Source organism: Saccostrea echinata, unplaced genomic scaffold, assembly GCF_033153115.1.
Source record: "Saccostrea echinata isolate AGI-Se365-2 ecotype Australia unplaced genomic scaffold, CSIRO_AGI_Sech_v1 ptg000016l, whole genome shotgun sequence".
Lineage (NCBI taxonomy): Eukaryota > Metazoa > Mollusca > Bivalvia > Ostreida > Ostreidae > Saccostrea > Saccostrea echinata.
Window position 1 is genome coordinate 16,625,339 of NW_026889765.1, and position 26,923 is coordinate 16,652,261.

Sequence of the window (26,923 nt, forward strand, 5' to 3'; positions counted from 1 at the left end):
TTTGAAATTTCAAGGCTAAATATAAAGGATACTTAGAGGCTTCAAATAGAAGTGACAGGTTGTAGAGTTTATCAGAAGAGCGATTCAAGGCCCTTGGGCCTCTTGTATTCCCATTTTGTAGTATCGGTGAATACAAATTTCGTGTGGATTCCCTGGACCAAGGTTAACTCTAATGAATAGCACCTCAGTGGCCTGGTTTTCTCTCCACTGGTAACTTCATCAAACTGGACAGTCAGTAAACAAACTAGAAATGATCATACACATAATGACCGAGTTTCATAATTATCCAAAATATGAAGAAGTACAATATGTATTTAAAAATAACTAGGTCATGGGGAATGCTGCTCATATCTGACTTGCTTAATTGAAAAGCAATCAAACCTAACAATATCATTTTGATTTAACACTGCTTTAACACTGAAAACTTCCTCAGACTTTGCTTAGTTAAACAGAATAACTCAATTTTAATGATATTAACCATTTATTTAAAAAATACATTTTCATAGTGCTTTCCAAAATGAAGTAATTACATGTATGGAAATAAAAAATGAAACTTTAAAAAGTATTTTGCATGATTTTGTATATCAATAAAATAACACATGCAATCAAACCCTAGACTTACCAAAAATAGTATTTTTTGCACATTAAATTGGCAGGTTAACCTTAAAAAATTATAATCTGGAAAAATGACATACAAAAAGATGTCTTAATTTTTTTCTGAAATCCTTCTGCCAAATTTTTGTCACACAGTAAAATTCAGTACATGTATTAGTGTATAATTTTAAAAGCACTTTCAATAGAACAATTCTCATAAAAAGATATATGCTGTATAAATTTGCATAATATCTAGTAGGTCTGATTTTCTGGCGGTGGCTTTGGTAGATCTTCTCTAGGGGGTGGGGGAGGGGGTACATCTTCTGGGGGTGTTGCATTATACCCCCATTGGTACCCCTCAGGAACTGAAGGCTGGTACTGCCCTCCATAAAATGAATATCCCTGATACTGTGTCGTGGAAACTGTTCCAGGATATAGTGTTGTGGGAATTGTTTCTGGATACGGTGTTGTGGAAACTATTCCTGGATACTGTGTTGTGGCAAGTGTCCCAGCATACTGTGTTGTGGGAATTGTTTCTGGATACTGTGTTGTGGAAACTGTTCCCGGATACTGTGTTGTGGCGAGTGTCCCTTTATACTGTGTGGTGGAAACTGTTCCCGGATACTGTGTTGTGGCAAGTGTCCTTGGATACTGAGTTGTGGGAATTGTTCCTTTATACTGCTTTGTCACAACTGGATTAGTAGGATAATTGGTATCCATGGGATTCATGTGCTTCAGGAGTGGATCCAGAACAGGTGGAACTCCTGTAGGTGCATTGCTTGTATATGCCACATTTGAAGTCATGCCACTGACTCCTGGAATTGATAATGAGGCACCCTGGGGATAGGATGCAGATGCTGAGGATACAACAGGGATGGTTGGAGCTGCCTGGGGTAACGTCCTGCTTGATGATTTAGATGAACTTGATTTTGAAGAAATGTGTGATTTTTTTGATTCTGCACTACTTGTTTGCACTGGATTTGTTTGTCCAGCACCACTAGTAAGGCTAGAGGTTAACTACAAATAAACAAGTCAATGTTCAAAGTTTTCCAAGTATTTACTTATATGTAACAATGCAGAAAACAAACTTAAAGAAATGTCAAAGAATGCATCATCTATCAGCCTTAAAATTGAATTTTTCTGCTTAATACAGCAAACATGTTATATAAATGAATAATTCCAAGCATTAGTATTGCAAGTTTTTCAAGGTAATTGAAAATCATAGTCCTGTATTTATAACGATAAATGATTAATAGAATGAGGCTGAGGACAAAATATCATTAATTTGATTCCTGATACAACAGAACATACCTTTTTAAATACTTGTTTGCACAGACCATCATGTATTTCTAACTTCTATAGAAAAAATCATTTGGTCTGTACTGTAGCACATCATACTTTGATAACACTTTTTACTCTACACTGAAGTGCATGTTTAAGTTACCTCTTTTGAGTATAATTTTTTATTTGTCATATTTTTTTTTTACCTCGTTGGGAAGTTCAACATTTTTGAGCCTGTATTGTAGTAAAGCCTGCGTCAGAGCGTTAGACACCTGTAGGGCCATAGCGGCATCCTCCTCTGTTTTAATCATGGTCTGGGACTAAAACGATCCAAATGACATTAATTATATATGAATTCATCTATATTCTTGTGATTTAAACTCTTTTAAAGGAAAGACTTCTTAATCAGGTAAAAATAAGTGGACATAACAGTGTGCATCTAAATCTCATCTAAAATGAATGATTTAATTTCCAAAAGAAAAACAAAAATTAATCATACGAGGGTTGTCCAAAAAGTTCGTGGACAATGGCGTTTTTGTCAAAATGAATGGTTCAAGATATGCTTATTGCATACCAAAATATTAGTTATGAAAATCCAAGTCAGAATAATTTGGTTTTTATTGTTTGAACTTAATATTTTTGTAAAAATCTCGGTCATTAAAGGTCGCCGACAGTGCGCACGGACCAGGGTTAAAATGCCATGAACTTTTAAATAAAGTGGTTTGATTGAAATGCTTATTTCTTTTTAAAATGAGTCAAAGCTGAAAAAAAAAATTTGATATATAACAAATAAAGCGGTTATCGCCATTTTCTGATACCTTTAGCATCGCTTACTAAATAGACAATGAAAATATTATAAGTGAAAACCGCAAGAAGTATGTTTCAAAAATTGACAGAAAAAGCGACGTCGGCCATCCGAACGGGACAGCGTCCAATCATACAATTATGGTTAATATGGTTGAAACGTCGTCAAAAACAAAATATTTATTCAAACAACTTAAATTTATTGGAAAATATTTAGTCTAGTCATTTGTAATTGGTGTATACGATTTTTCAACTGTGTGTAAAATTTCGGAGACACTACAAGAAGTGGAAATCCTCTGTTATTTGGTGAAAATAGGATATGTTCCTATTCATGACGATGTTATGAATATAGCGCCGTCAGGCTGGGCTGTGCACCCTGTGTTTACGAAGTGTTAATATTGATGACGCTCGTAAATTATTGTGTATTGTTTTGAATTTTTAATTTAAATTAATTATAATCTATACATAAATATTATTGCACACATTTGGCAATGTGGCATAATAAAGAAAAATAGCGTGCATCTATGAACATGCGATAAAAATCCAATTCATATTTCTGACGTTATCATGAAATAAGCGTTACGTCAGACTGGCCAGTGCGACTTGCACATACAAAGTATTTACACCTATAATGTTCAGTAAATAGTGTGCATTGTTTTAATTTTTTGTATATTTACTCATTCATGGTCTATATTAAGATATTATCGTACATGTTTGCCATTGGGGGCTTGATAAAGAAATTTAAGCATTTGTCCACGAACTTTTTGGACAATCCTCGTATATTCACCCAAGCATTTACTAAGATATATAAAATGAACTTAAATATGGTAAAGTACCCTATGTAATTGATTCAGTGAGATATAACATTAATTTAAAATAATTTGTTGAGGAAGAAAAATCAGCTCCATTACTTTTAAGGTATGGAGAGGTACTTGTCAATGAACATTAACCATACAAAATGTTAAGCAGACTTACAAGAGCAAACATCATGTCGGCCGCTGAGCTTCCTGAAGCATCTGAGGCACTAGCTTGATCAGGTGCTTTCTGCAATTAAAACATTTCTTATTTTACTAATTCAAAAATTATCAAATTTTTACAAATTTTAAATTCAATTTTTTTTTTTTTATTGTAGTACAAGCCTTCAGCAGTTCTTATAAATTCTGATGGAAGCAATTGATTATTTTCCAGAAAACCATGATGATAAATTATCAAACATGTTTATGCCCTGTATATTCGATATACAACACAGAATGAAACTGAAAAAAATCTGAAATTCATTGATGCAACAATATTTAATGCCAATATTCAGTACATCTACCCAGATGTGCATGGTTCTGAAACTTGTCAAAAAATCTACAGAAAATGGATCAAAACCGGACTAGCAATAGATTTACAGGACATTGTAAAATTTTCATTAAGTACATGTACAGTACATGTATGTTAAATTATCCTAAAGAATGATTATTTACTTTTTTCCTTTCTTTCTGGAAAAAGTCATTAAATTGCATTAAAAACTCACATCAGCATTTGATTTCAAGTCACCTAATACAAAATTTTTATTTTTGATCTTCTTGGTCGAAATATTTTTTTTTTTCTTTCATACATGTACAACCATGACTAGTCTGAACTTCTGATCAGAATGCTTCAAGTTCCATAACCATAAGTTGATAATGTATAATGTATTCTTATCATTTAGACAGTACCTTTTCTGTCATTTGTTGAACTGAAGATGAACCCTCCCCTGAAAAAAAAAAAGAAAAACTTTGATTAGAATATCAATAGAATTGTAAATTCATTATTTTTGTGACTTCTCAAGAGTTTTTCCACTTTCTTGAAAAAAAAGCAACAAAGTCGGCCTACATATATCAACAAATAGATAGGATAAGACCTAAAAGAATTTACCCTGTAATGAGCTTTGACTGTCTTTCCTGAAAATAGAAAATAACACAAATGGATTAAATGTAACCTAGACATATATATATTTAATATATATATATATATATTAAAATAATGACATATACATTTTTTTTAATAACTTCAATGATGAATCTATAGAGGCTGTAGTCAGAAGACTTTATATAATAAAATACATGTACATATATTAGACGTGCATACTCGAAGGTCTACACTTACCATCTAAATTCACTTAATGGAACCATGAAAAATATTTGAGATATCCATGAGTTCAAGATATTAAGATTAAAATACATTAAAAAAAAAGTTTTGAGAATTCTAAATCTCTTCGACATATCCACGGTATTTGAGATATCGAAGTTCAAGATTCGAAGTGGAATTGTTAAAACTGTGCCCAATAAATATGTCCCCTCTAATTGCCTCAAAATAAGAAAATAACAAACTACATTGCAAAAAAAAGTAAAGAATACTGCATAAAGGCACTGTACTTTTTCTGCTGCCTCTTCCATTCCAGGAATTCTCTGAAGAGTTCTTTGTCCTCATCATCTGTATCACCCTGAGGGAGGTTCTGTTGGGGGTCACCAGGGGGGTAACCTGTCTGATGGCCCATGGAGGTTTCTTGGTACGGGTTAAACTGATCCTCCGAACCTGAGTAGCCTCTGCTATTTAAACCCATATTGCAGTAAATGAGCATTTTAACTATAGCTTTTTCAAAGCATGCACTGTCAACCATCCGTAATTCATATACAACTTACATTCATATGAATTTGCAGTGAAACAAAAACTCCAAAAAAACAAAAAAAAAGTGTTGCAGCCACTAGACTTTTTAAAAGTGCAAATGCCAAATGGGAAAGAGGATGATGAAACAAAATGGCAAAATTGCACAAAGGAACGATGGTCGTAACAATGCATAAAATATATTACAGTCAAACTTGTCATAGCGGTCACCTTTATCCAGCTGTCACCTGTCCTATGCGGTCATTTTATTTCCTCCCAATGAATTTTCCTATATAATGTAACTCGATTAAGCGGTCACCTGCGTAATGCGGTCAGCGGTCATCAAATTTCATGTAAAATCGCCCTTTTACCTCGTATATAGCGGCCATTTTGTCCAATCACGTGCCCAGATCTCAAGTCAGGTGACTGCCAATTTTTGTCACTAATATAAATAATTGGTCTTGTGTAGCGAAATCATGGCAAAAATAATTGGCCTTATTAAAACCATTTAAAATATTGGATATTTTATTTGTTTTTTTTTTTTTAAACAAAACTAAACAGGGGTGCTATAGTGACCAAAAACGTTATCAGGAAAACGGACTTACGAGAATCTTAATCTTTTTGAATTGGAATCTGGTTTAAAAAATTCTGAGTGATATTAAAAAACAAGGCCTCCTTATTTATCTATTAATGGATACAATAATTAGGTGTTTCCTAATTATTAGTTCACGTTTGGTATGCCCAACTCCAATAGGTGTAATTGCGTAAACGCATGACAGGTCATTTTTTACACATAGGAAACGTATTACTTGTAGAAACCCTAATTAACTGTTTTGTATATTGAATGTGTCCTGATTATCTCATGATTTTCAACTAGGTAAGACGACCATTAGGATTAGTCATGCTTCATTGCTCACAACACCTGTGAATTTGATATCAATTTGTATTATGCACTGCTTTGATAAACTGAAAATATAATGACTTGTCTTTTATTACGCTTTTTTGTCTTTTATTAAACATACAATTATCAGGACTAACTAAACTTGTTTTTAGAGGCAGTTTAGATAAAAAATACATTATATTTTATTCATGACACAACATGATAATGTAATCTTATAATAAAAGAAAGTTTTGTTGTTGTTTGGAGGGAGGATGATGCAATGTCCTATTAGACTCAATATATTTTTTGTTGGAGTCATCAAATTTATCTTGAACTTAATCTTGAGACTATTTAAATTTAGAAAAAAAAATCTAACTGAGACCATTGATGTCCAAAACACATCTCTCTTTAATTTTCTATGATGTAGTATTTTAAAACACAGAACTTACATAAATTGGAAAAGATTTTTTCTTGAAAAAAGATGAACCTCTTTTCAAAGGTCACCTCTCTATAAAGGTCACTTTTAATGGTTCCCGCAGGTGACTGCTTAATACAGGTTTGACTGTACTATGAACAAATGTTTAATGACTATGTGTGATTTTCGAAAATTTTGTTAATGATACTTATAAATAATGCTGTGTAATATGTGATAGTCAAGTACTCGGGGGATATTTCTTACAAATAGGCAAATGTAGGAAATGGCTGAAAGATGAATTCTAAAATAAGTTTCCAAGAAATTCCACTAGAATAGTGTACTGACCTTTGTGTCACCTTGTGGTTGTAATCAAAAACCTGTTTGGGGCCTACAGTTTCTCCATAGATATCTCTAACATAAAAAATTATTCATATTAATTTTTTTTTTTTCATAACACTTATACTGTATGCGTACTTAAAAAAGTGGGCTTCATATTTTAGCAGCTTTGGCGCAGACAACGATGCATTAATTCATGAATACTGCTAAGAAATCATTTATAAATACAATATTTGGCACGGACATGTATACTGCTAATTCATGATTTCGCCAACAACTCCATACCCAGTGATTGCGCTAAATTTTGAATACGCCAATTTATGTACACGTACAGTATAATAGTCTAATATGCTCTAAATTCAAAATTTCTTTAATGAATATGAAAATGGGCTTTAAATCTCCATGTAATGAGCTCAATAAAATATTTTAAATTCCAAAAATGTATAGTTGTTCCTCTCCTTCTTTGTTTAAATGTAAAGGGGAATCCATTCATTTCTTGTCGTCTTACCTGTTGCCAGGCCCTCTGGGGTGTTTTGATGTGTAGTTGTACTGGGTGTCAGACGCCCTCTTATTGTAGACTCGCTCAGATTGGTCTGGAAATAGAAAATGTTCAGACTTTCAAAATATTACAGTATGGAGAGTTTAACGAAAAAATGATCAAACAAAAAGACTGCATACATGATTTTATTCTAGCAAGGAATTGATCTTTTACAAGCACTTTTCAAAAAGATGGTGTATCTGATATTATCCTAGCATGCAGCAGAATTGTAGAACTTTGGAATTCTGAACACTGTTGATCAATAACTGCAGGTTTCAAGTTTGATGTCTTTTTTAAGGAATGAAGCTTATTTTAACCTACGTTATATGATATAACATAACTTGGGGCAGTTTACGCTTTATAAACCGCGAAGCAGTTTATAAAAAAGCGTAAACTGCCCCAAGTTATGTTATATCGTATAACATAGGTTAAAATAAGCTTTATTCCTTATAATTTAATTTCAGTGCAGACAATAAGACAATTTTTCCTCCAAAAATGGCCTCAAATTGAGCATATTTTAAAAGTAACGTCAAGCGGAGTAATACGTTTTTGACGTAACTCATTGTGACTAGGCAACTTATGTTATATGATAGAAACGAAATCTTTTATCCAATCAAATGACGTGTTACAACTAAAATTAAATTATTGTACAATGTATCATAATACTAGACTAAGTCTCAACTTCAGTATCTCCAAGTATCCATCTTATCAAACCCTATATACTGTTATTAAGGTTTGACTATATATTAAGACAATGTAATATTCATTTCCTTGCTTAATTCTTACAGTCAAATATTTTTTTTTTTTTGTCTAAAGCATAAAAAAATAACCAACAAGCACTTTTTTTCTTCCAAATTTTTCTTTCTAAAATGCATGGATTTGAAAATGCTAAATGCACACCTTCAAAATCAGCAAAAATAGGCAGTGTTTTAATCCATGTAAGTTTTTTTTTTACTGTTTGACCTCAAGATATAAATTTAATATGTATACTTATTTAAATCTCTGAAGTTCAATTTCCAGTAATTTTAGAAGAAACAAGAGGCCCAAGGGCCTTAACGGTCACCTGAGCACAACAATTTTGAGGATTCATAAACTGACAAATGAAGCTTTGTTGCAAAAAAGCATGAAAAATAGTATGATTAAGATCAACTAAATAATTGTTCTAGTATCTATCTATCTGTCCTTCATTTATCACTATTACCATGCAGACTTTTAATAAAATGTCTACAATCTCTCACATTGACCTCACTTGGCCTTTGAATGACATTTAAAAGGTAAGTTATTTTTGTTTCATTTTTATTCATGCATTATTTCCAAGTCTACCTGATCATTTAGACTAAGAAAGTACTTTTTCTATTATACAATAAATGTTCTTGCATAATTCTCTTATTCTATTAACCTTTCAAATACAATACCTACAGTGATTAATTATCAAATGTGAATGGCAAAGGGAAATAACTTCACTTAGTAGAATACAAATTAATAGAGCCCTGACCAGGACCAGAACACTTGACTAAATGGTCCAGATGTTCAAAATTCTGGTAAAAATACCCTTGCTTATTAAAACTTTTTACTCTGAAATTGCCTCCAATATGCCCAGGAGCAGAGATGATCTTCAAAGAAATAATGAATTTTCACTATTTAACACAGCCCTACCTTAACACCAGAACCCATGACCCAGGGTCATGAAATTTACAAATTTGGAAGAGGTACCCTCATCATCATAACTATGCAATTATATGTAGCTGAAGATTTTCAAAGAATTCACCCATTTTCACTGTATTATCAATAGAGCCCCCCCCCCCCCCCCCCCCCCGACACAACAGAACCCCTGGGACCACAAGTTTTAAAAAAATTGTAAAAGCATCCTAAGCTTGCTCATCATAACTATACACTTGTTTCATTGCTTTGTAACCAGGAGTAGAAAAAATATTTTGAAAGAAATTATGAATTTTCACTATATAATCAATAGATCCCCCCCCCCTTTCACCAGAACCTCTGACCCTGGGGACAGGAATTTCACAATTTTGGAAGAGGTATTCTTGCTCACAATAACCATGCATTTCCTTTATTTAAATAATACCTAGGAGCAGAGAAGAAGATTTTCAAAGATTTGATGCATTTTCACTATATAATCAATAGAGCCCCACCCTAACACCAGAACCCTGACCCAGGGGCCATGAAATTCATAATTTTGGAAGAGGCACTCTTGATCAACATAACTTTGTACTTAGTTAGTTTATCTAATACCCAGAAGCAGAGAAGAAGATTTTCAAAGAAATAATGCACTTTCACTATATGTTCTATATAGCCCCACCCTAGCACCAGAACCCCTGACCCTGGGGCCATGAATTTCACAATTTTGGTAGAGGGCCCAATGCTTACTACAATCATGTCAACAGTTTGACTGCTTGGTGTCCAGGAGTAAAAAGAAGAAGATTTTTAAAGATTGCATCAATTTTGGTGGTTTTAGCCCCACCCCTCGGGCCCCCAGGGGGGCAGGGACCATGAAATTCACAAATTTTGTTCCCTTTCACCCATAGATGCTATATACCAAAATTGGTTGAAATTGGTTAAGCGGTTTTGGAGAAGAAGTTGAAAATGTTCAAAAGTTAACGCACTACGGACGACGACGGACGAAAACAGATAGCAATAGGTCACCTGAGTGATGCGGGTGACCTAAAAATAGAGTCTAACATAAAACAATCAATAACTGTATCATGTTCTTGTATGTGTACATAGAAACCTAATCTTCCGGTATTTATCAATCAAGGAAAATTGTGGTTTAATTCTCACCAACTATACATAATGGAAAAAATTTCCCTTGAACTTTTTTTTCTCTTGTTTCGATAAATTACAAAATGTAAGAGGGATTATCTTTCCTTTCCTAACATTAAATGTACCTTGTCTAGGGAGAACAGGGTTGATTCTCTGTTTCTTTTCTGGAATGGGTGTTGGATCTGGCTTGTTTTTCAAATCTACCAAATACACAAAATTCCTCTTTTTTTTAATCATAGCAAATCTATCTAAATATTTATTTAATGGTGTATGGCACAGATAAACCAAAGAAACAATTATAATAAAGATCTACAAATATTTCTACATTTCTTAAGGTATTTGATGTATTTGAAATTTCAGTAAAATTTTAATACATGTACCTAGTCTAATAAATTAGATTTTATATGTTTACAGATCAAAATACAGTGAAAATGTTCATTTGTTGACCAATTTTCAAATGCTATTTCATGTACAACTTCCAAATTTTACTGCACGAATCTGATATATCTAGTTAAATTTACATAAGTTCAACATACTGAAAGATTAATAATCATAAGTGGTTATTTATCCATATAGTCAAGAAAATTTATAAGGGTGCTTACTTTATCATAATCTTTAAAAATAATGTAAGAAAAGATGCATTAGCTGCTACAGTAAGTAAATTATGTTGTATTGTTTCAATTTAGGACAAAGATGCAAACCTGATATGAAAGTCTTCATTTTGATTCCAGACTGACTTAGTAAATTAGCGGCAACAGCCTCCGTGACTGAATCAATCTCCAGTTTGACCCGGATTTTTCCTTGACCATCTTGTTTCATGCAATCGACAGCAAATTCTTCTGCTGATGCGTTCTGTTCAGACTTTTTCTTGGCCGTGTTAGATGTCATATGGTTGTAAATTTCAGGGTGGCATTCTTTCTGCATTGAGATCAAGTTTTATGTGAAGTCACAATGGAACAAAACAATTGAAATATGAAAAAGCAATTTTGACACATGCATACACATAATACATGACTATTGTATAATATTTGCATCTTGTTATTTATTCTTACTCATTATTATTTTTTATTTCCACTCTACAATTTTTCTGATCGATAAATAAAAAAGCATTTTTGCAAGCTTTCAATATTAAAACACATGACATTAAATCACTATTTACAGAAAATTAATGCCATGCTGAACTGTTATCAGTTTAAATCACATACAAAATAGTTCGATCTGTGTCTGAAGCCTGTGACATGGGATAGGACAGTATTCATATCACACTTGGACTCGCACAGGTTACAAACGTAGGTGGGTCGGACCGACGGGTCAGGCTTCCGAAACTCGGTCACAAAATTCAAACCTAGTAAATAACCAAAACATGTAATCAAGTCAAGTATAACTGATAAATTGTATTTGATGTATTACAATCTAGGCTATTTAGTTTAAAGACTAATTTTTAAAAAATTAAGACTTTCAAAATGCAAATTAAGATAAGTTTTAAAATCAATATCCAGGGAAAATGAAAGTTTTCTTAAGAAAATTTGAATTATTTAATGAAAAATCTTTTAATTCTTTACTTAATTGAATACAAGGAAAAATGTCTGGCATCCATCTAATTATTGAAGGAAATATCGACAGAAAAAAGAAATATGGCTGATATAAAGAAAAGTCAAAACCAAATCAACAAGATATAAAATGACATTTAAAGGGAATGAAAATATAATTTCAAAATAGTAAAACAGTTAACATTATATTTATTTCCCTGAGGAAAACAAAGATGGAGGAAGGATAAATAACGGGAAGAAAAGATAGCCCTTAATCAATCAAGATAAAAAAAGAGGTTAATATGGAAGAAGAAATTCCAAAATAGTAAAACTTTTAAAAATATCTTTAACATCTGATGTCTGTGCAATCTTAAAATCAGAATAGACAACTGACAATTAGGAAAGGGATGGTCCCCAAAGTGATGGTAGAAAAATTGCAGAGTAAGAAAGTTTTCCATTAAGCTGTATTTGGACCTAAAGTCTCATGATGTGTTACATATCATTAGCACAGTGTGACCCCTTAACATCAATGGGCTGGTACTAACTTTACATTGAAATATTAATCTAGCATACATATATGTCACTTTACCAACGCATTTCTTGACCTTCAATCAACATATCATTAGTATAGTGTGTCATTTTACCAACTTTAGGCTAATTCAACCTTCTATCAGGCTTGCAGATCATTGCTGCAGTATTAAAATGTCTTATCAACTTCAGCATGTCACCTTACCGATAACTTACCAACAATAGGCTGATCCGATTTGTTAATGAGGTGGTCCACCTTTGAGGGACGACTGGTACATTCTACCACCATTTTCTTTTTCTCTTCTTCCTTTGCAAGAGCTGTATCTGTGCAAAAAAAAAGTTTCACTTTTTTAATTCAAAAATTATGTTCAGTAGGTTTACCTGCCCCTGTACATTTAAGAACTTCAGAAAATCTATAATTTGAATGATATTGATGATCATTCAACTCTTGAAAGAAATTTGTACATAATCCAGATTTACTTTTTTTTATCCCAAGATGCAAAATGCAACTGCATTGCAAAAGCAAAATTGAAAACTGATATTCTAAACTGATATTTTTTTTGTTTACTTCAGTAAAAGTATTAAACAACTACATGTATACATAGTAATACAACAGAAATGATCATATGAACAAAACAAAAACACAAATATTAACCTATAAATAGATGTAAATTTCTCTCCAACAAAACCAAAATATTTTTTAAACATATCTTTCAATCGGATGCATAGAAGTCTGGAAATGACTGTCTTAGAGAAAAAAACTAGTACAAAATTTTCTTAGACATATACAGGCAAGAAAGTACACTGAAACAAATAAAGAAAAAATGCAGATAAAATACTGCTTCATATTTATTATTTGACAAATTTGTTTATTTGTTATTGTCAATCATTTAAATACTAAAATAATACTGTAGAATGTGTCTCAGTCATTATATTCTTAAAACATTTGAACAGTAAAAAGTTTCTGCTTTCAATAGACAATGAAAATATTTTGAAAAGGAGTTAGAAGCAGGTAATCAGTTGTATATCACTCCTCTCTGAAACACTGCATTTCCATACTTCAACACATCTAACTGTATCACAGGAAATTTTTGTTCCTTTAATGAAACATAATCCCTTTATCTTACCCCCCCCCCCCCCAATACTCAGCACTCACACTCCCATACTGTACCTCTCACAAACACTGTCAATTATCTCACAACCTAGCTTTAACATTTATTCTTTCCTAGATAGAATTATTACTAATTTTAATTGAATACCTATTTGAGGTAACATTAAGTTTTTTTCTAGTTATGTTGAGGTTTATGTCATCAACATATATTTTTCCCTTACAAAAAATGATTTTTAAATGAGATTTTAAAATCTCTCAAATTCATTTTTTGTATTTTTATTCATCCAAAGACATAATTTTAAACAGATGCCATGATATTTCATTTAATGGATTTAAAACATTTCAACTTTCTGAAATGTTTTTCACCTGTCTCTTAAATACTTGAATTCCCAAATGGAAAACCATTTGGGAATAAATATTTGGACTTGCAAAAAAAACGGATACCTTTCTCCAAATATTTATGAAAATATTTGGAATTTTTTTCAAAGGTTACCTGACCTTTGAAAATTGTCCTTTTTTCCCTAATTTTACCATTTCTAAAATCTTTTAGAAATGTATTTCGCTATACTTACCTCCCTTTCCAAGTAGAGTTTTCTGTGAAAGAGAAGAAAAAGATTAATAAATTTAATTTCAGTAAATTTATAATTCCATATAAAGTTTTATCCCCCAACATCAGTGTTGGGCAAGTTAATTATCAATTAATACTCATACAGATTAAGAATTTATTTAATAAAACCAGTTTACCAACATTTTAAACTAAAGACTGCAATGAAAAATTCCTTATCCCATTTCAGAATAGATTGATAAGCAAAAAAGTTTTCCAAAAAGAAAGAAAAAAAAAGATTTTTTTCAAAGCAATAATTAATAAACCTGTTTTTAAATTTATTTTTGAAAAGCTTTCAACTATTACATCTCTTTATATTTATATTTATCATATTTATACATAAAAATAAGGTAAAATAAATAGACCACTGAAAAATTAAGCTACTTGGTAGGAAGTGAGTTATCAAAAAAATCAGGAAACAAATGGTTAACAAAGTTTTGAAGGGTGATCTGAAGTACAAATCTAAAATATTGTAAGCAAAGAAATTTTGTCATTCAATTATTTTTTGACTCTTTATTTCACATATGTATACTTGATATGTACACAATGTACTACTAATTTCATATATTTATGTATACTAGAGATGAAGAAAAAACATGTCATATATTATGTATTAATTCTTTTAAATAAATATAATTATCTTAATTCACACATAATTAACATACATAACTATGAAAAATTAATTTTGCTTTGCAAGTACAGAAACATCATTGCAAGTTATGGGTTTCTGTGTTCTTTTTCTTTCCACAAACCTACACCTGCCTGTTTCAAGATTTGTTTGCATGTTTTCGCCAATAAACTACTGTATATTTATGAAGTGAGGCCAAATTTAACTTGAAAACTGTAAACAGGCATTAGCAATTTTGAGATTGCTTTCATGGCAGGCATCCATGGTGAAATCTTGTTTCATTTGCTTTGTTAGACGGAAATTACCAATTATGAATACTAGATCTTAGGAAACAAAGACAATGTATGAAACATTTATAAACTTAACATCAAAAGATGGGGAATACTTTACAAATTTCATGTAAATAACTTTAAGTGTTTAAAAGTGGAATTCTTAGTTATTGTTACATCCAAACAAAGGATAGACCAATCATTTTTACTGGACAAAGATTTCTGGTGAAAATGTCAGATCATTATTTCATTGGTTGAATTTTCCTCATTAATATTTATGAGATTGAGCAAATTAAACTTTTTTAAGATAATTAATATTCATAGTGAGCATTTTCAAAAGAAAGGTGTGTATTCTTTTCTTTTTGCAGAATGATTCATCGACTGACACCTTTGGTACGGTTATTTTTTTTTAGCACCATACATAGCTTTCAGGCTGAACAACCTTCCATGACAATGTGCCTGCTAGCATAAATCAGCTAATTGCTAGAGACATCACTCGATTATGACTCACTTTCATATACATAAGCAGTATAACCTTGAAAATTATTCCTATTAAGTAATAATTATATACATCCACCAGATATTCCAGATTTATTTTGCTAACATTGCCGATTTGTGAATATTACAATGATTAAATTTCTCTTAAAGTTGCAATCAAATCTTTATTCTCCTTGATTAAAATTTAATCAGGAAAAGATTTGTCTGCTTACACTAATTTAAAGTAGACATTCTTTAGCAGTTTTGTATATAGGTCCAGGAAGTTAGTTGCAATGGAAACATTGCTTTATTTCCTGACCTGTATTTTGCTTTAAAAGTTCCTTGTTGTGAAGTAGGATATGTGAATTTTTTTCTAATTCACATAAAAATACATCTTCTTTGCAAATCCCTTCACAACTTGCTGTGTAACATTTTAAACAAAAAGTCACTTGAAAATGTATGGGATAAGGTGCCTCTTCATTCCTTAAAAATAAAGTAAGTTAAGATCCTTTTGAGGCCCAAGACACACTACTTTTAAGGAATAAATAGGCAAGAGGATTATAATTGTTCCTCTTGGCAATCCTCTATTAATTTACTAATTTTCTCTCTGTGCTCAACAGTTAATAGGTACATGAACATATATATCAATTATTGAGCATATATATGTAATATACTAGCTAATTAGGCATATTACCTCTGAAGATTGAAATGTTAATAAAGAGTTTGTTGTTTTTTCTTCATTATATACCATTTCATTGAGGGGTTTTCTCATTGTGTATTGTTTTTCTTTCTTTCTTCTTGTTTGTTTGTTTGTTTTTGTTTCATTTTGTTTGTTAGTTTGGTTTTTTGGGAGGGGGATAAGTTTTTTTTATTAAATATTTTATTTATTTTGAGAGAGGGGTGCATAGTTTTTTGCATTAAATATTTAATACATTTAATTGTTATTGTACAAAAAGAATTTCCATTCATGTAACACAATGGAGCACTCAGACATTAGAGGGATGTAATAAGCTGATATCCTTAGTACATGTATCAACAAATTTCTCTTGCTGAAATACTTAGATAAGATCATCGTGAAATAATATACAGAGAACCTCCAGGAGAACCTAATTTTAGATCATTTTATAATTTATTAAAATATATATTAAATATTTTGTTAATTGTCTTGAGGGATTAATTTTTATTTCAATACCTATGCGACTGATTACTCTGGTAAACTTTTATGAGTTTTAATCAAACAACATTATTTTACACTACATGACTATATTCTGGACAGAAGAGTCATATAAATCAGCGACAGTTGATCCTTTTATGGGCCAAGAACTATTTTAAAAACATACTGTTACCACTTATGTACCAGTATTTTATGGGTACTAAGTCCAACGCTGGGCACCAAATGTACTGCCCCTAACATTTGGTGGGTGAAAGTAATTGCCCCCCAGAACTTTGCCTACAGGTTCTACCACTCCAAAAAAGATGAGAACATCTCTTTTTTTGGAGGGGGGTTGGGGGGTTGGTATTGTTTGATACATGGCTTCCTACTAGCTTGGGCTAGTGGGTTAACCCTTTAGCTTGATTGGTAGAACACTGGATAAGCATACTAAAGGTCATCGGTTCAATCCATCTTCGCTAGCCAAGGGTTTCTGATCTGCTACTCTCCTCACAACCCTTGGCATACGGTGCTATCAAAAGTTGGGATTGTTTAAGTCACATGATCTCGAATCTTCCCACATATGCATAGATTGCGTCATCGACAAAAATAAAAGGTGTATTTGAAAATTTAAGCTTTTAAAGAACAATTAACAAGAAGGTATCAAGCAATGTTTTTATTTGTTATTTATCGTGCAAATCTACATCTGCAAGAAAGATTCCTGATCACAATATTTGTTCATCAGCTTAAGACTGGATGACACCATATCTATTTACAAAGTGGCTTATTATCTTGTTATTATCGTTGTTTGCTTGTGTTTTTCATTCCCGAGACTAAAGAATCAAGATATATCCCGAAGGCAAATATCAACATAATATACAAAAGCAATTGCTGATTGGTCGAACGATGTCGATCAACTCCAATCACAACTTGAGAAAAAAAACAATTTTAATAGCACCGTATGCCAAGGGTTTGTGAGGAGAGTAGCGGATATGAAACCCTTGGGTAGCGAAGATGAGGTTCAATCAATCTCAAGCAAAGACAAAACTACCACATGTACCACATATAAAATAAGTTTTTGTTGCATGGTTGTATTTATACTGACCACAAAGTTCCACTTAAATTCCTGTGGTAGAACTCTGATGCCTGCACAGGCTTTTTTGAATTAAATTGATTTATCACTGGACCCATTAATGTATGATGGATAACGGTTAAAATTCATTTAGTTATGGGCCCTTGCTATATTTAATCATCCAATCAAGAAACAAAGAACCATGCAACAAGTGGGTTGTTACATAGTTGCTTCTGGCACACAAAGTGCACCCTTTTCAAGCCATGTAGCAACCCTTATTGTAGTTTTTAGTATGACATCATTTGGGTGTTTGAAACAGTTGGTGTCATACAACTACAATATCTGAATGCAGTAGGTTAGAGGATAAGTGTGTGTATTCGACATTCACTAAAATAAAATATTCATTTAGAATGTAATTGAAGTTAACAGTTGGAATCAGCAGCCCAGGGAGCCAAAGACTTTTTTGAGGGTGATTTCAATTGTTAACTTCAGATACAAGCAAAATATATATATTATTCCAAGTAGTACCTGGATTTATAACATTTTTGTTTAGTTCTTTAATTTGTACATTAAAACTGTAATTAATTGGTTATATTATATTGTATTTTTGTCATGTTCGTCTTTTTTTGGTAACTGTCGATTCATATACACATATTAATCTGATACTACACATATTAATTTTATAACTTTATAGTTACATTATGGTTATTACCACAATGGAGATCTGTTTGCAAGTACATTATGTCAATCAAAGCATTGTTTTCATGTGCAGTCAATTGCTGAGATACATTTAAGTGAATTATTTTTAACCCATATTAAGTGGCACTTTTCATTATCAAGTTGGGTGTCCAACAATTTATTTTACAAATTTCTTTTTTCACTGCAGTGAAATGTCAATGTTTAGCAGTTCAATGTTATTTAAAAATCTGATTTCCAATATTCCATTTACTTTAACATAGAAAATATATAAACAGAACATTTACTAAGGTGCAACTATTAAATAAATGTACATGTACATATCAATAAAAACATCATACATATCTGAGTTGAGTTGAGAGTCTTAAATTTACTGCATATTTTTACTATGAATTATTTTAATGTTAATGATAATATATATGTTAAATTTCATCCTGATTGTGATTTTTAAGCATTTATGCACCAGGAAAATTACAAAATGATCATTTTACCATTTCTATGTGAACGAGTCTGCAGTGACATGTTAATTAACTATGAAAACGGTTTAAATATTTACAATTCTACATTTGACTTACATGTTTAAGCATCAAAACACGTAATTCACTGTCTTTTCATAAGATTCTGTAATTTGAATTTTCAACCCTCTTTTAACTTTAGAAACTCTTTCTTGCAAACTCACACAAACATTCATTCACAAAAAACACAATCACATCAACTCTCTAATGAATTGAACTGTTTCAACATTTAAAAAAAAAGACAAATCTTCCTTTGACATTTATATAATATTCAATGATAACCCTGTGCAGATGATAAAAGTTAAGCCTACCATTTTATGCTTGGTTCCCTCCACATGCATCTCAAAATTCTTCTGACTGGTACATTTGACATCACAGTCCTACACAAAATAAGAAAGAAAACTTAGCTTTATGCAAGTATATGTGTACAACATCCAAAAATTTATGACACTGGTAATCATTTTGTTTCTCATGGCAAGCAATAGAACTCAACTTTCTTTCATTTGTGTCTATAAATACTAACATGACATGGGAGTTTTGCAAAGAAAAGTAAAAGTTCAATTGAAAGTGTCTAAAGGAAAATAATTACCCGGTAGTGCTGACAGAAAAGAAAAGATTCCTTGGTGCAATAAAATTGCTGAGTATACATTTAAAGAATTTGAAATCATGAAAATATTGAGTATAATAATACTCCCTCCCCCCCCCCCCCCCCCCCCCAAAAAAAAATGGCTAAATGTGGAATTACACATACTTTCAAAAATTTGTTGAAATCATTAATAATAAACATGATAAATAGCACATGGCCAAAAACTTCTGCACTTCTGCAAAAATTTATTAACAATTTAGAAAAAAAGATTTATGTTACAGTGAAATATTTTCCCCACCTTGCAGTAGAAGTCAGAAGGGAACTTTGGTTTTCCAAGTGTATCAGGGTAGTAGTCTCTCTCCCTCACGGGAATCTTCTCAGGGGGCTTGTCAATGTCCATCCAGTTACTGGAGTAAAAGTTGTACTCCTCTTCCTGTTGGCCCTCTTCTTCATTATTGAAATCTCCATCGTCGTAATCACCAGCCCCCTCATAGTTTTCACCTTGGTCTCCATATTCCTGATATTCCTGATATTGATCGCCCTCTTCATACCCATAATACTCTTCTGCTTCCTCTTCCTTTTTAATCCTTTGACCAAAACCTGACTTATATGTACCATCACTAAAACTCTTACCATGATTATTGTGACCTTGACCCCTCCCTCGCCCTTGAGTCCCTCTGTCATATTGTCCTTGACCTCGGATGTAACCCAACTCGGTCTGACCTCTGTTGGTGTCTTTAGCTGGTGATTGATATCCACCCCTGTTGGATCCTCTCCCTCTACCTCTGTGAGGACTAAATCCTGCTTGTCGGAGATATTTCAGATCTTTCGCTGAAGCTTTGTTTTCCATCATGGTGGTCCCAAAAGATGGTCTAGTCAAAATATTATCTGAAAATAAAGTCACCCAGACATATTCTTGCCGATTTCCTTTAATGTCATTCCATAATTAGAAATCTATATGTAATATTTAAAAATATGGCCTGAAAAAGTTGTTAAACACTAAAGTACAGGCTTGAATGTTGGTCAAGATCATAATGGCTACATACATGTAGCTGTCCTGATCTTCATTGACATGCTAGTATTGCCCCAGTATAGGGGAAGCTCAGAGTAAATGATGTTATGTATCAGACATTCAGAGAAATAAATCATAGAAAGAACAAAAACATGTCCCTTCACCATCTTCTAACTCAGAGGCAGCGTATAACAAAGGAGAAAAGGGTAGGAGACACTATACATGTATATATGAAATAACAATATGCAAATCCTTTTTTTTTGTCAATATTGTACAATTTTCCAAAAAAATAAAAACTTTGTGAAAAATCAAAATTATTCCATTTGTACAATGTATATGTTTAAATGTGATTCTGGTAACTTAATACTGTGCACACCATTACTTTAAATATAACACTACAGCTATTCTATAGACAGACCTTTATTTTCTGGTTCCTTGTCTGGTTCCTGACCCTTCTTTTTGGCATTTTCTGCCTCCATCACCTTTTGAGTGTGTAACAAGCCCCGGGTGTGCTTCCAGTATGCCTGTTGATCAACATATGATAGAACAATTGGATAGAATTTTAAAAAAAAAAAAAAAAAAAAGGGTACATTTTATAATTCATGAATACTGTTGTAATAAAGACACTTGAACGACTAGTGTTTAAGCCCAAAATGTGTCTCTGTAATACTTCTACTGCAAAAATACATACTTGATAATGCTTTCTACCAAAATATCAAAGAAAAGCGGTTTCCATTTCTAAGTGTTAAGATCTAGATATTTCACAATTTAACATTAATATGTTTTAACTTTAACTTTGTTAATTTACAAAATGTATTTGATCCTGCTTTATTTATAATTAAAATACTTACATCATCATTGTCAAATGGCATGTTACAGTACTGACAAAAGCCTGTGTCTTCTTCATCAGATTCCTCCTCCTCTTCCTCCTCCTGCTCTTTTCCCTGTTCTCCCCCCTCAGCTTTATTATCCCCCTGACCTGCATCTGTCTCCTCCTTGTCATCCTGGTAAGTGTTAAAATTTGACCCCTGGTCTTGAAATGAGTCCTGATAAGAAGCTTCCTCTGAATATGAATCTTGATTGGTTGTTTCTTCAAAATATGAGTCCTGATTGGCTGTCTTATCAAAGTATGAATTCTGATTGGATGTTTCATCAGTATTTAAATTTTCATTGGTTGATGCTTCAAAATATGGTTCCTGATTGGCAGTTTCATCATAAGTGGAATCTTGACTTGTTTTTTCATAAATTGCAGATTGATTTGATGTTTGAGCTGAACCAAGCTTCTCTGGTTCCTGTTTTTCAGATGTTATCTCTGTTTCTGCTGACTTCAGTGTGTCTTCATCTGCATGGTTTGCTGAATCTTCTTTTAAACTGCTGTCTATAAAAAATTAAAGAAGACAATTGTCCTTATTTATACATATTCACATTATATGTATAAGACAACTGTACTCTTCTGTTTGTCAGACTTAAAACTCTGACACCCTATTAACGGGAGGTTCCAATCAAGGCACCTGGGCCATGACCTGAACAAAATTAAATCTTAACTACCATGGGGATGTTGAACAATTAACAATTATCCAATCAAAATTAGATCTTCTGATTCACTCATAAAGAATGCAACACAAAGGATAGCAGGTTTTTCCCCAATAGGCAGAGGCTTCATCATACTTTCCAACATCCCACATGTAAAAATAGGGGCATGACCCTCTTTGGAGAGTAAAAAATCTGGTCATTACTATAGTAATAACATTTGCAACATATTCACCATGATTATACTGTTATATATACTTCATATTGCATATACATGTACCATGTATACAGTATCAGTGTGCAAAACTATAACTTTTTAAAGCTATAGACAATTGGTCTACAATAATTTGAAATTCTATAGACCTGGGAAATTTCCTATAGACCCAAAATAATTATACAATTATCTATATTTTTATTTAATTGTATATTTTTCAATGGCTTATTCCTTTCTTCCAACACTGCATTATTTTATGCATTGGCATAAGATACATGGACGTTTATAACCATGATTATAAAGTAATGATTTAAGGGTTTTTTTTTTACACTTTGAACATACACATTAGGGCTGGGACGATACTGAACTTAGCCGATCCGATACATATCACGATACCTTAGGTGCAATACGATACATATCATGATACATTTAAAACCAAATAAAACTAGAATTTTTTTTTAGAACATTTAATTTGAAACATAACAGTGTAGACCGGATGTATTTTCTATAGATTTTGTCTATCAGTCTACAGTTAATTTCGCACACTGCAGTATATACATTAAGCTAGCTTGCGTACATGTATTTAGAATTGTTGTTTTGAAAAGAAGCTTTTTAACTTACAAATGCAAAATTTTAATATTTCATTTGATTAAATAAATTTATGATTATTACTAAATTTACATGATAAAAGGGCATTGAAGGTTTCATTGTTTAGCACTCAACGGAAGTAAGTGTGTATTCTGTTTTTTACTTTTTTTTAAATAATGAAAATTCTTTCAGAATGTGCTTTGCTGTTTGGAAGAATAAGACAAATTTAAGCTAGTTGTGAAAGTATTTAAATCAATTTAAATTATTGAAAAAATTTAAATTTTTTCAATTTAAATCTTGGTTTAGAAGATAATCCCACACCTAATAAACGAGCGCAATTGATTTAAAATGTAGTTAGCCTCATACTATTGTTGATCACTTTACTTTATCCAATGAAAGTTATTTTCAAGATTCTTTAATATGTACATAAATATCATTTTCCTTTGTGTTCCTGCTATCCTTGATAACAATTCTGTTCTATATGAAGCCATTTTATCATATTTATAATGACTTCAATCTTCAATTTGTAAAAACAACTCCCAGATAATTGTTAATAGCTGCACTGATAATTTACCCAACCTACTGTACATAGCCATCAGAATTGTTTATGTAGAACCAAGTGTGGGTAGATAATTAGAAATTACAGGTGCAAACTAATTTATAAACTAAATCCGGAAGTCAGGAGATTTTCTGGTTGTTCAGCAAAAATTGGGTGAAAACTGAAAAGCATGACCCACCATGTCATAAAAAATAAAAAAAGATTCTGAAATGGACTTACCTGTGTTTGCCATATCTGATTCTTTTGTGTCCTTATCAATTTGCTTTGAAGAAACGGAACCTACAAAAATTGAAGAGCTATGCATTCTGATAACAATATCAAAAAGACATTTTCTCTTTAACAGCTCATCAGCAATATTACAGTACAATACACTGTAGGCACAGGTGAAGACTTAGCTGCAAAACTGTACCTTTCTGGGACAGAAAATTCTGTCTGACAGACATAACAGAAAGCTACTGTGCCAACCAATTTAGAAACCACAGGAACTAAACCCATTTTTACCCCCAAATTCTTTGTACCCATCATTAAAGAAAGGGCCTTAAATTGATACAAAATTACACTCATATAAAATGCCCAAAAAATTAAAAAAATTAAATGTTTTTTTCATATTAATGAAAAAGAAAATTTTAAGTCACAGATTCTTAAAATATGTACATCACCATTCTCTCTATTTCACCAGTTTATTTTTACTCAGTCATTTACTTGTACAGGGCTCCCGACTGCTATCACCTCTGATGAAAGTGAAATTCTGACAAGTGGGGAAAATTTCACATCAGTTCATTAAAATTTCACATCAAACACATGCTACTTAGTTAGGCTAGCTGGCATACTTCAAACAACGCTACTTAGTTACGCTGGTATACTCCATTAAAGTTTTCTGAGTACACTATATCAGAGTTGTTGATTCCACAAGCATGGACTACTGATAAGATATATGCCATTTTTTATGATACAAGGCCAAAAGAACAAAGTCCACTTGGGGCCTTTTTTGGCTTTGTGAATTTCTGAAAAATCAAATCTGCTCAGTTTTGGTTGAAAATGTTAAAATTCACTTGGACACTTGGTGATTGCATATCAGTTTAAAATGATATAATTTTCTCTCGAGTACATGTACTATGACATTATGATTTGTGTCATTTTCCTCAAATCCTGAAAAATTCTTTTAAAACAGACAAAAATTTGAGCTGTTTTTCAATATTTTGCATAGTACCCAACCTCTGATCTAAAGACTGAGTTTAATTATATAATGAAATAACTGTTTCGGAGGATTCTTATCCATGAAAAATTTTTCGGATCACGGGATGGGCTCATATTTTATTTATTGGCTGAAGATGCTCAATTTCATCCATTTTGAAAATTCTTCAAATTTCAAGAAAATTGCAATTTCACAAAGCCTATTTAGCAATACCTGAACTCTCAAAGGAAACTTTTTTATGGGAAATGAAAGCACTCTCTCTCTTCTATATTTTAATGTTTAAAATGGGACTTCGTCAGTTAATTGGTATAGGGACAGGGCCATTTTATAGATTTATTGAACCTTAGCTGTTTGATTAGATGGCCGACAATATCCACAATGAAATCAAGTGTAACATAAGGTATTAATGTATGAACATGATGAAAATGGCTGGTCAGCAATGGATGTTATTGTGGAATAAAATTTCTAAAAACTTGAAGTTTGATGCTTAGGTCATTTGACCTCTTTCATTAATTATAGGTACGAAGTTCAAGAGTTTGGGGTCAAAATGGGCTTAGCCCCATTGGTAAAAAAAACTCTGATTTACAGCACCGGTTCTTTGTTGCATCGCAGCATGCTTTGAGAACTATAATATTATAATAACATCTACAATGTGCAACAAAAACTGTCTGAATTTTCTGTCCCAGAGAGTTTCAATCTTGCTGCTTCAGCCTTATGTGAGTACTAACAGTTGGCAAATGGGGTAAAAATTCAACACACTAAAATGAAAGTAGATCTAGTTGATTAATCAATCATTACCGGTATTTTCTGGTTCTCTATAATTTGGCGATACATAATCTTTTCCTGTATCATTTTTTGTTCCCGTCTTGTAATCTGACATCTGACCATGCTGAGGTCGGACTGGAATCATGGGGGTTGCTTTGAACCCACGGAATGGCACTTGTATGTTGCCCCTTGGCGATGGCGTCATAGTCCGGGGTCGAATTGCCCTAGGAGGTTCAAACCTAGCTCGAACTGGTGTGGACAATAAAGGTCTAGGTGGCCGAGTTCTGGGAGGACCAGGACGATTGTATCTAAATCTAGATATCTGCCCTGGGAATCGACCCATTCCTCGATATTCCATTTTGATAATCTGGTCCTCTTTTTCGAAAGAGAACCAAACCTTGGGGCGTGTATAAATTATAAACCAAAACCAAATAATGTTCCGGATACTGAATATGAATATGCATGTATATTTATATTCTTGATAGTACATCGTAAATAATCTGAAACACTGTTTTTGTGCATTCTTTCCATGGGTGATTTATGGGTGATAAATAAATTGTTATATCATTTTTTTCTTCAAATATTATCATGAGTATACAACTGCAATGTGAAAGTCCTAGCACCAACGTTCAAAAGATAAGTCCAAGTTTAAAATTACAAAAGTAGGACACAAGAAGGTCTGACTTCAAGGTCAATAATGTTGGTACCCAAAGAAAGATATTGTCACAGGGAATACACAGGCCCGTAGGAAGCAATTTCAGTTTGGGGGCTGTGCCCTACATTTTTCAGTTGACAGTTGAGGGGGCACTACCAAAAATTTCCTGACAAGCAAAAAAGAAAAAAAAAAGGTCATCAGACGTTTTTATTGAGGGGGCACCAGCATATACTACCTATGTTTATATAGTAATCTATATATCGGCCAAATTTTTTTGGTTCCTACGGCCATGATACACAAGTGAAATATGAAAGCTTTATAAATACATCAACTGTTCATAAGTTAGAGTCAAGCATAAAGTTTTACAAAAGAATGTCAAACTCCAAGTTCAAGGCAATGGGGTAAAAAATATTGAGACACAAACAATGGTCTTGTCGCAAGGAATAAACAAGTGAAACAAATGAAATGTGAAAGCCTTGGTACATATATATACCTTTCTCTAATTGTTAAGAAAGCAATGACCTTCAAAAGCAACCCTTCATGTTAGAACCTAAACAAAGGTCTTGTCACAGGGAATGTACATATGAAATGCTTTGGCACCACCCATTATGGTCATGGTCATGGAAAAAGTTTTATAAAAGTAGGTCAAATTCCAAGGTCAAGAGGTCAGTACTGTTGGTAATGAAATAAAGGCCTTAAATTGTCACAATGAAGGAACACATGTGAAATATGAAACAATCATGCAATTATCAAGCATTCAAAAGTTTATGACCATAGTTAAAGTTTTTGCGGACAAACAGTCAAACAGTAGACAGACGGACGGACAGAGCAAAAACTATATGCCACCGAATCTTCGATTAGGAGGCATAAAAATGTAAGAAAAATGCTCCTTTCCATAATTCATGAGATCTTAAGTCTCTATTCTACTTATGTACATTGACATTTTTATATTTTACTCAAGCATTAAGCTTTAAAGATGTATG

The 26,923-nt window shown here is 32.4% G+C and overlaps 1 protein-coding gene across 2 annotated transcripts; it reads right to left on the reverse strand.

Moving 5' to 3' along the window:
• Nucleotides 1-505: 505 nt before the first annotated feature.
• LOC133188516 (uncharacterized) lies at nucleotides 506-25,648 on the reverse strand. 2 transcript variants are annotated; one of them, XM_061323984.1, is made up of 19 exons: nucleotides 25,319-25,648; nucleotides 23,545-23,604; nucleotides 21,286-21,812; nucleotides 20,853-20,958; nucleotides 19,721-20,310; nucleotides 19,148-19,216; nucleotides 13,998-14,019; nucleotides 12,531-12,638; nucleotides 11,463-11,602; nucleotides 10,959-11,175; nucleotides 10,383-10,457; nucleotides 7,450-7,534; nucleotides 6,951-7,016; nucleotides 5,082-5,252; nucleotides 4,582-4,607; nucleotides 4,383-4,420; nucleotides 3,655-3,723; nucleotides 2,082-2,195; nucleotides 506-1,611 (listed from the first exon to the last, which is right to left on the reverse strand). In XM_061323984.1, exons 1-19 carry the CDS (start codon nucleotides 25,641-25,643, stop codon nucleotides 847-849), a joined length of 3,573 nt encoding a protein of 1,190 aa, XP_061179968.1. In that variant the 5' UTR covers nucleotides 25,644-25,648; the 3' UTR covers nucleotides 506-846. The 2 variants fall into 2 exon arrangements, with proteins under 2 accessions (XP_061179968.1, XP_061179967.1); XM_061323983.1 differs by having other exon boundaries at nucleotides 5,082-5,255.
• Between the last annotated feature and the right edge of the window lie 1,275 nt (nucleotides 25,649-26,923).

Excerpts from the sequence above, each read along its gene's own strand:
- LOC133188516 (XM_061323983.1), bottom strand. The coding sequence starts at position 25,643 with ATGGAATATCGAGGAATGGGTCGATTCCCAGGGCAGATATCTAGATTT. Across the intron at positions 20,311-20,852 it reads CAAGGAACCAGAAAATAAAG|ATAATATTTTGACTAGACCA; the intron begins GTCTGTCTATAG and ends CTTTATTTTCAG. Across the intron at positions 11,603-12,530 it reads ATCGGATCAGCCTATTGTTG|GTTTGAATTTTGTGACCGAG; the intron begins GTAAGTTATCGG and ends GTTATTTACTAG.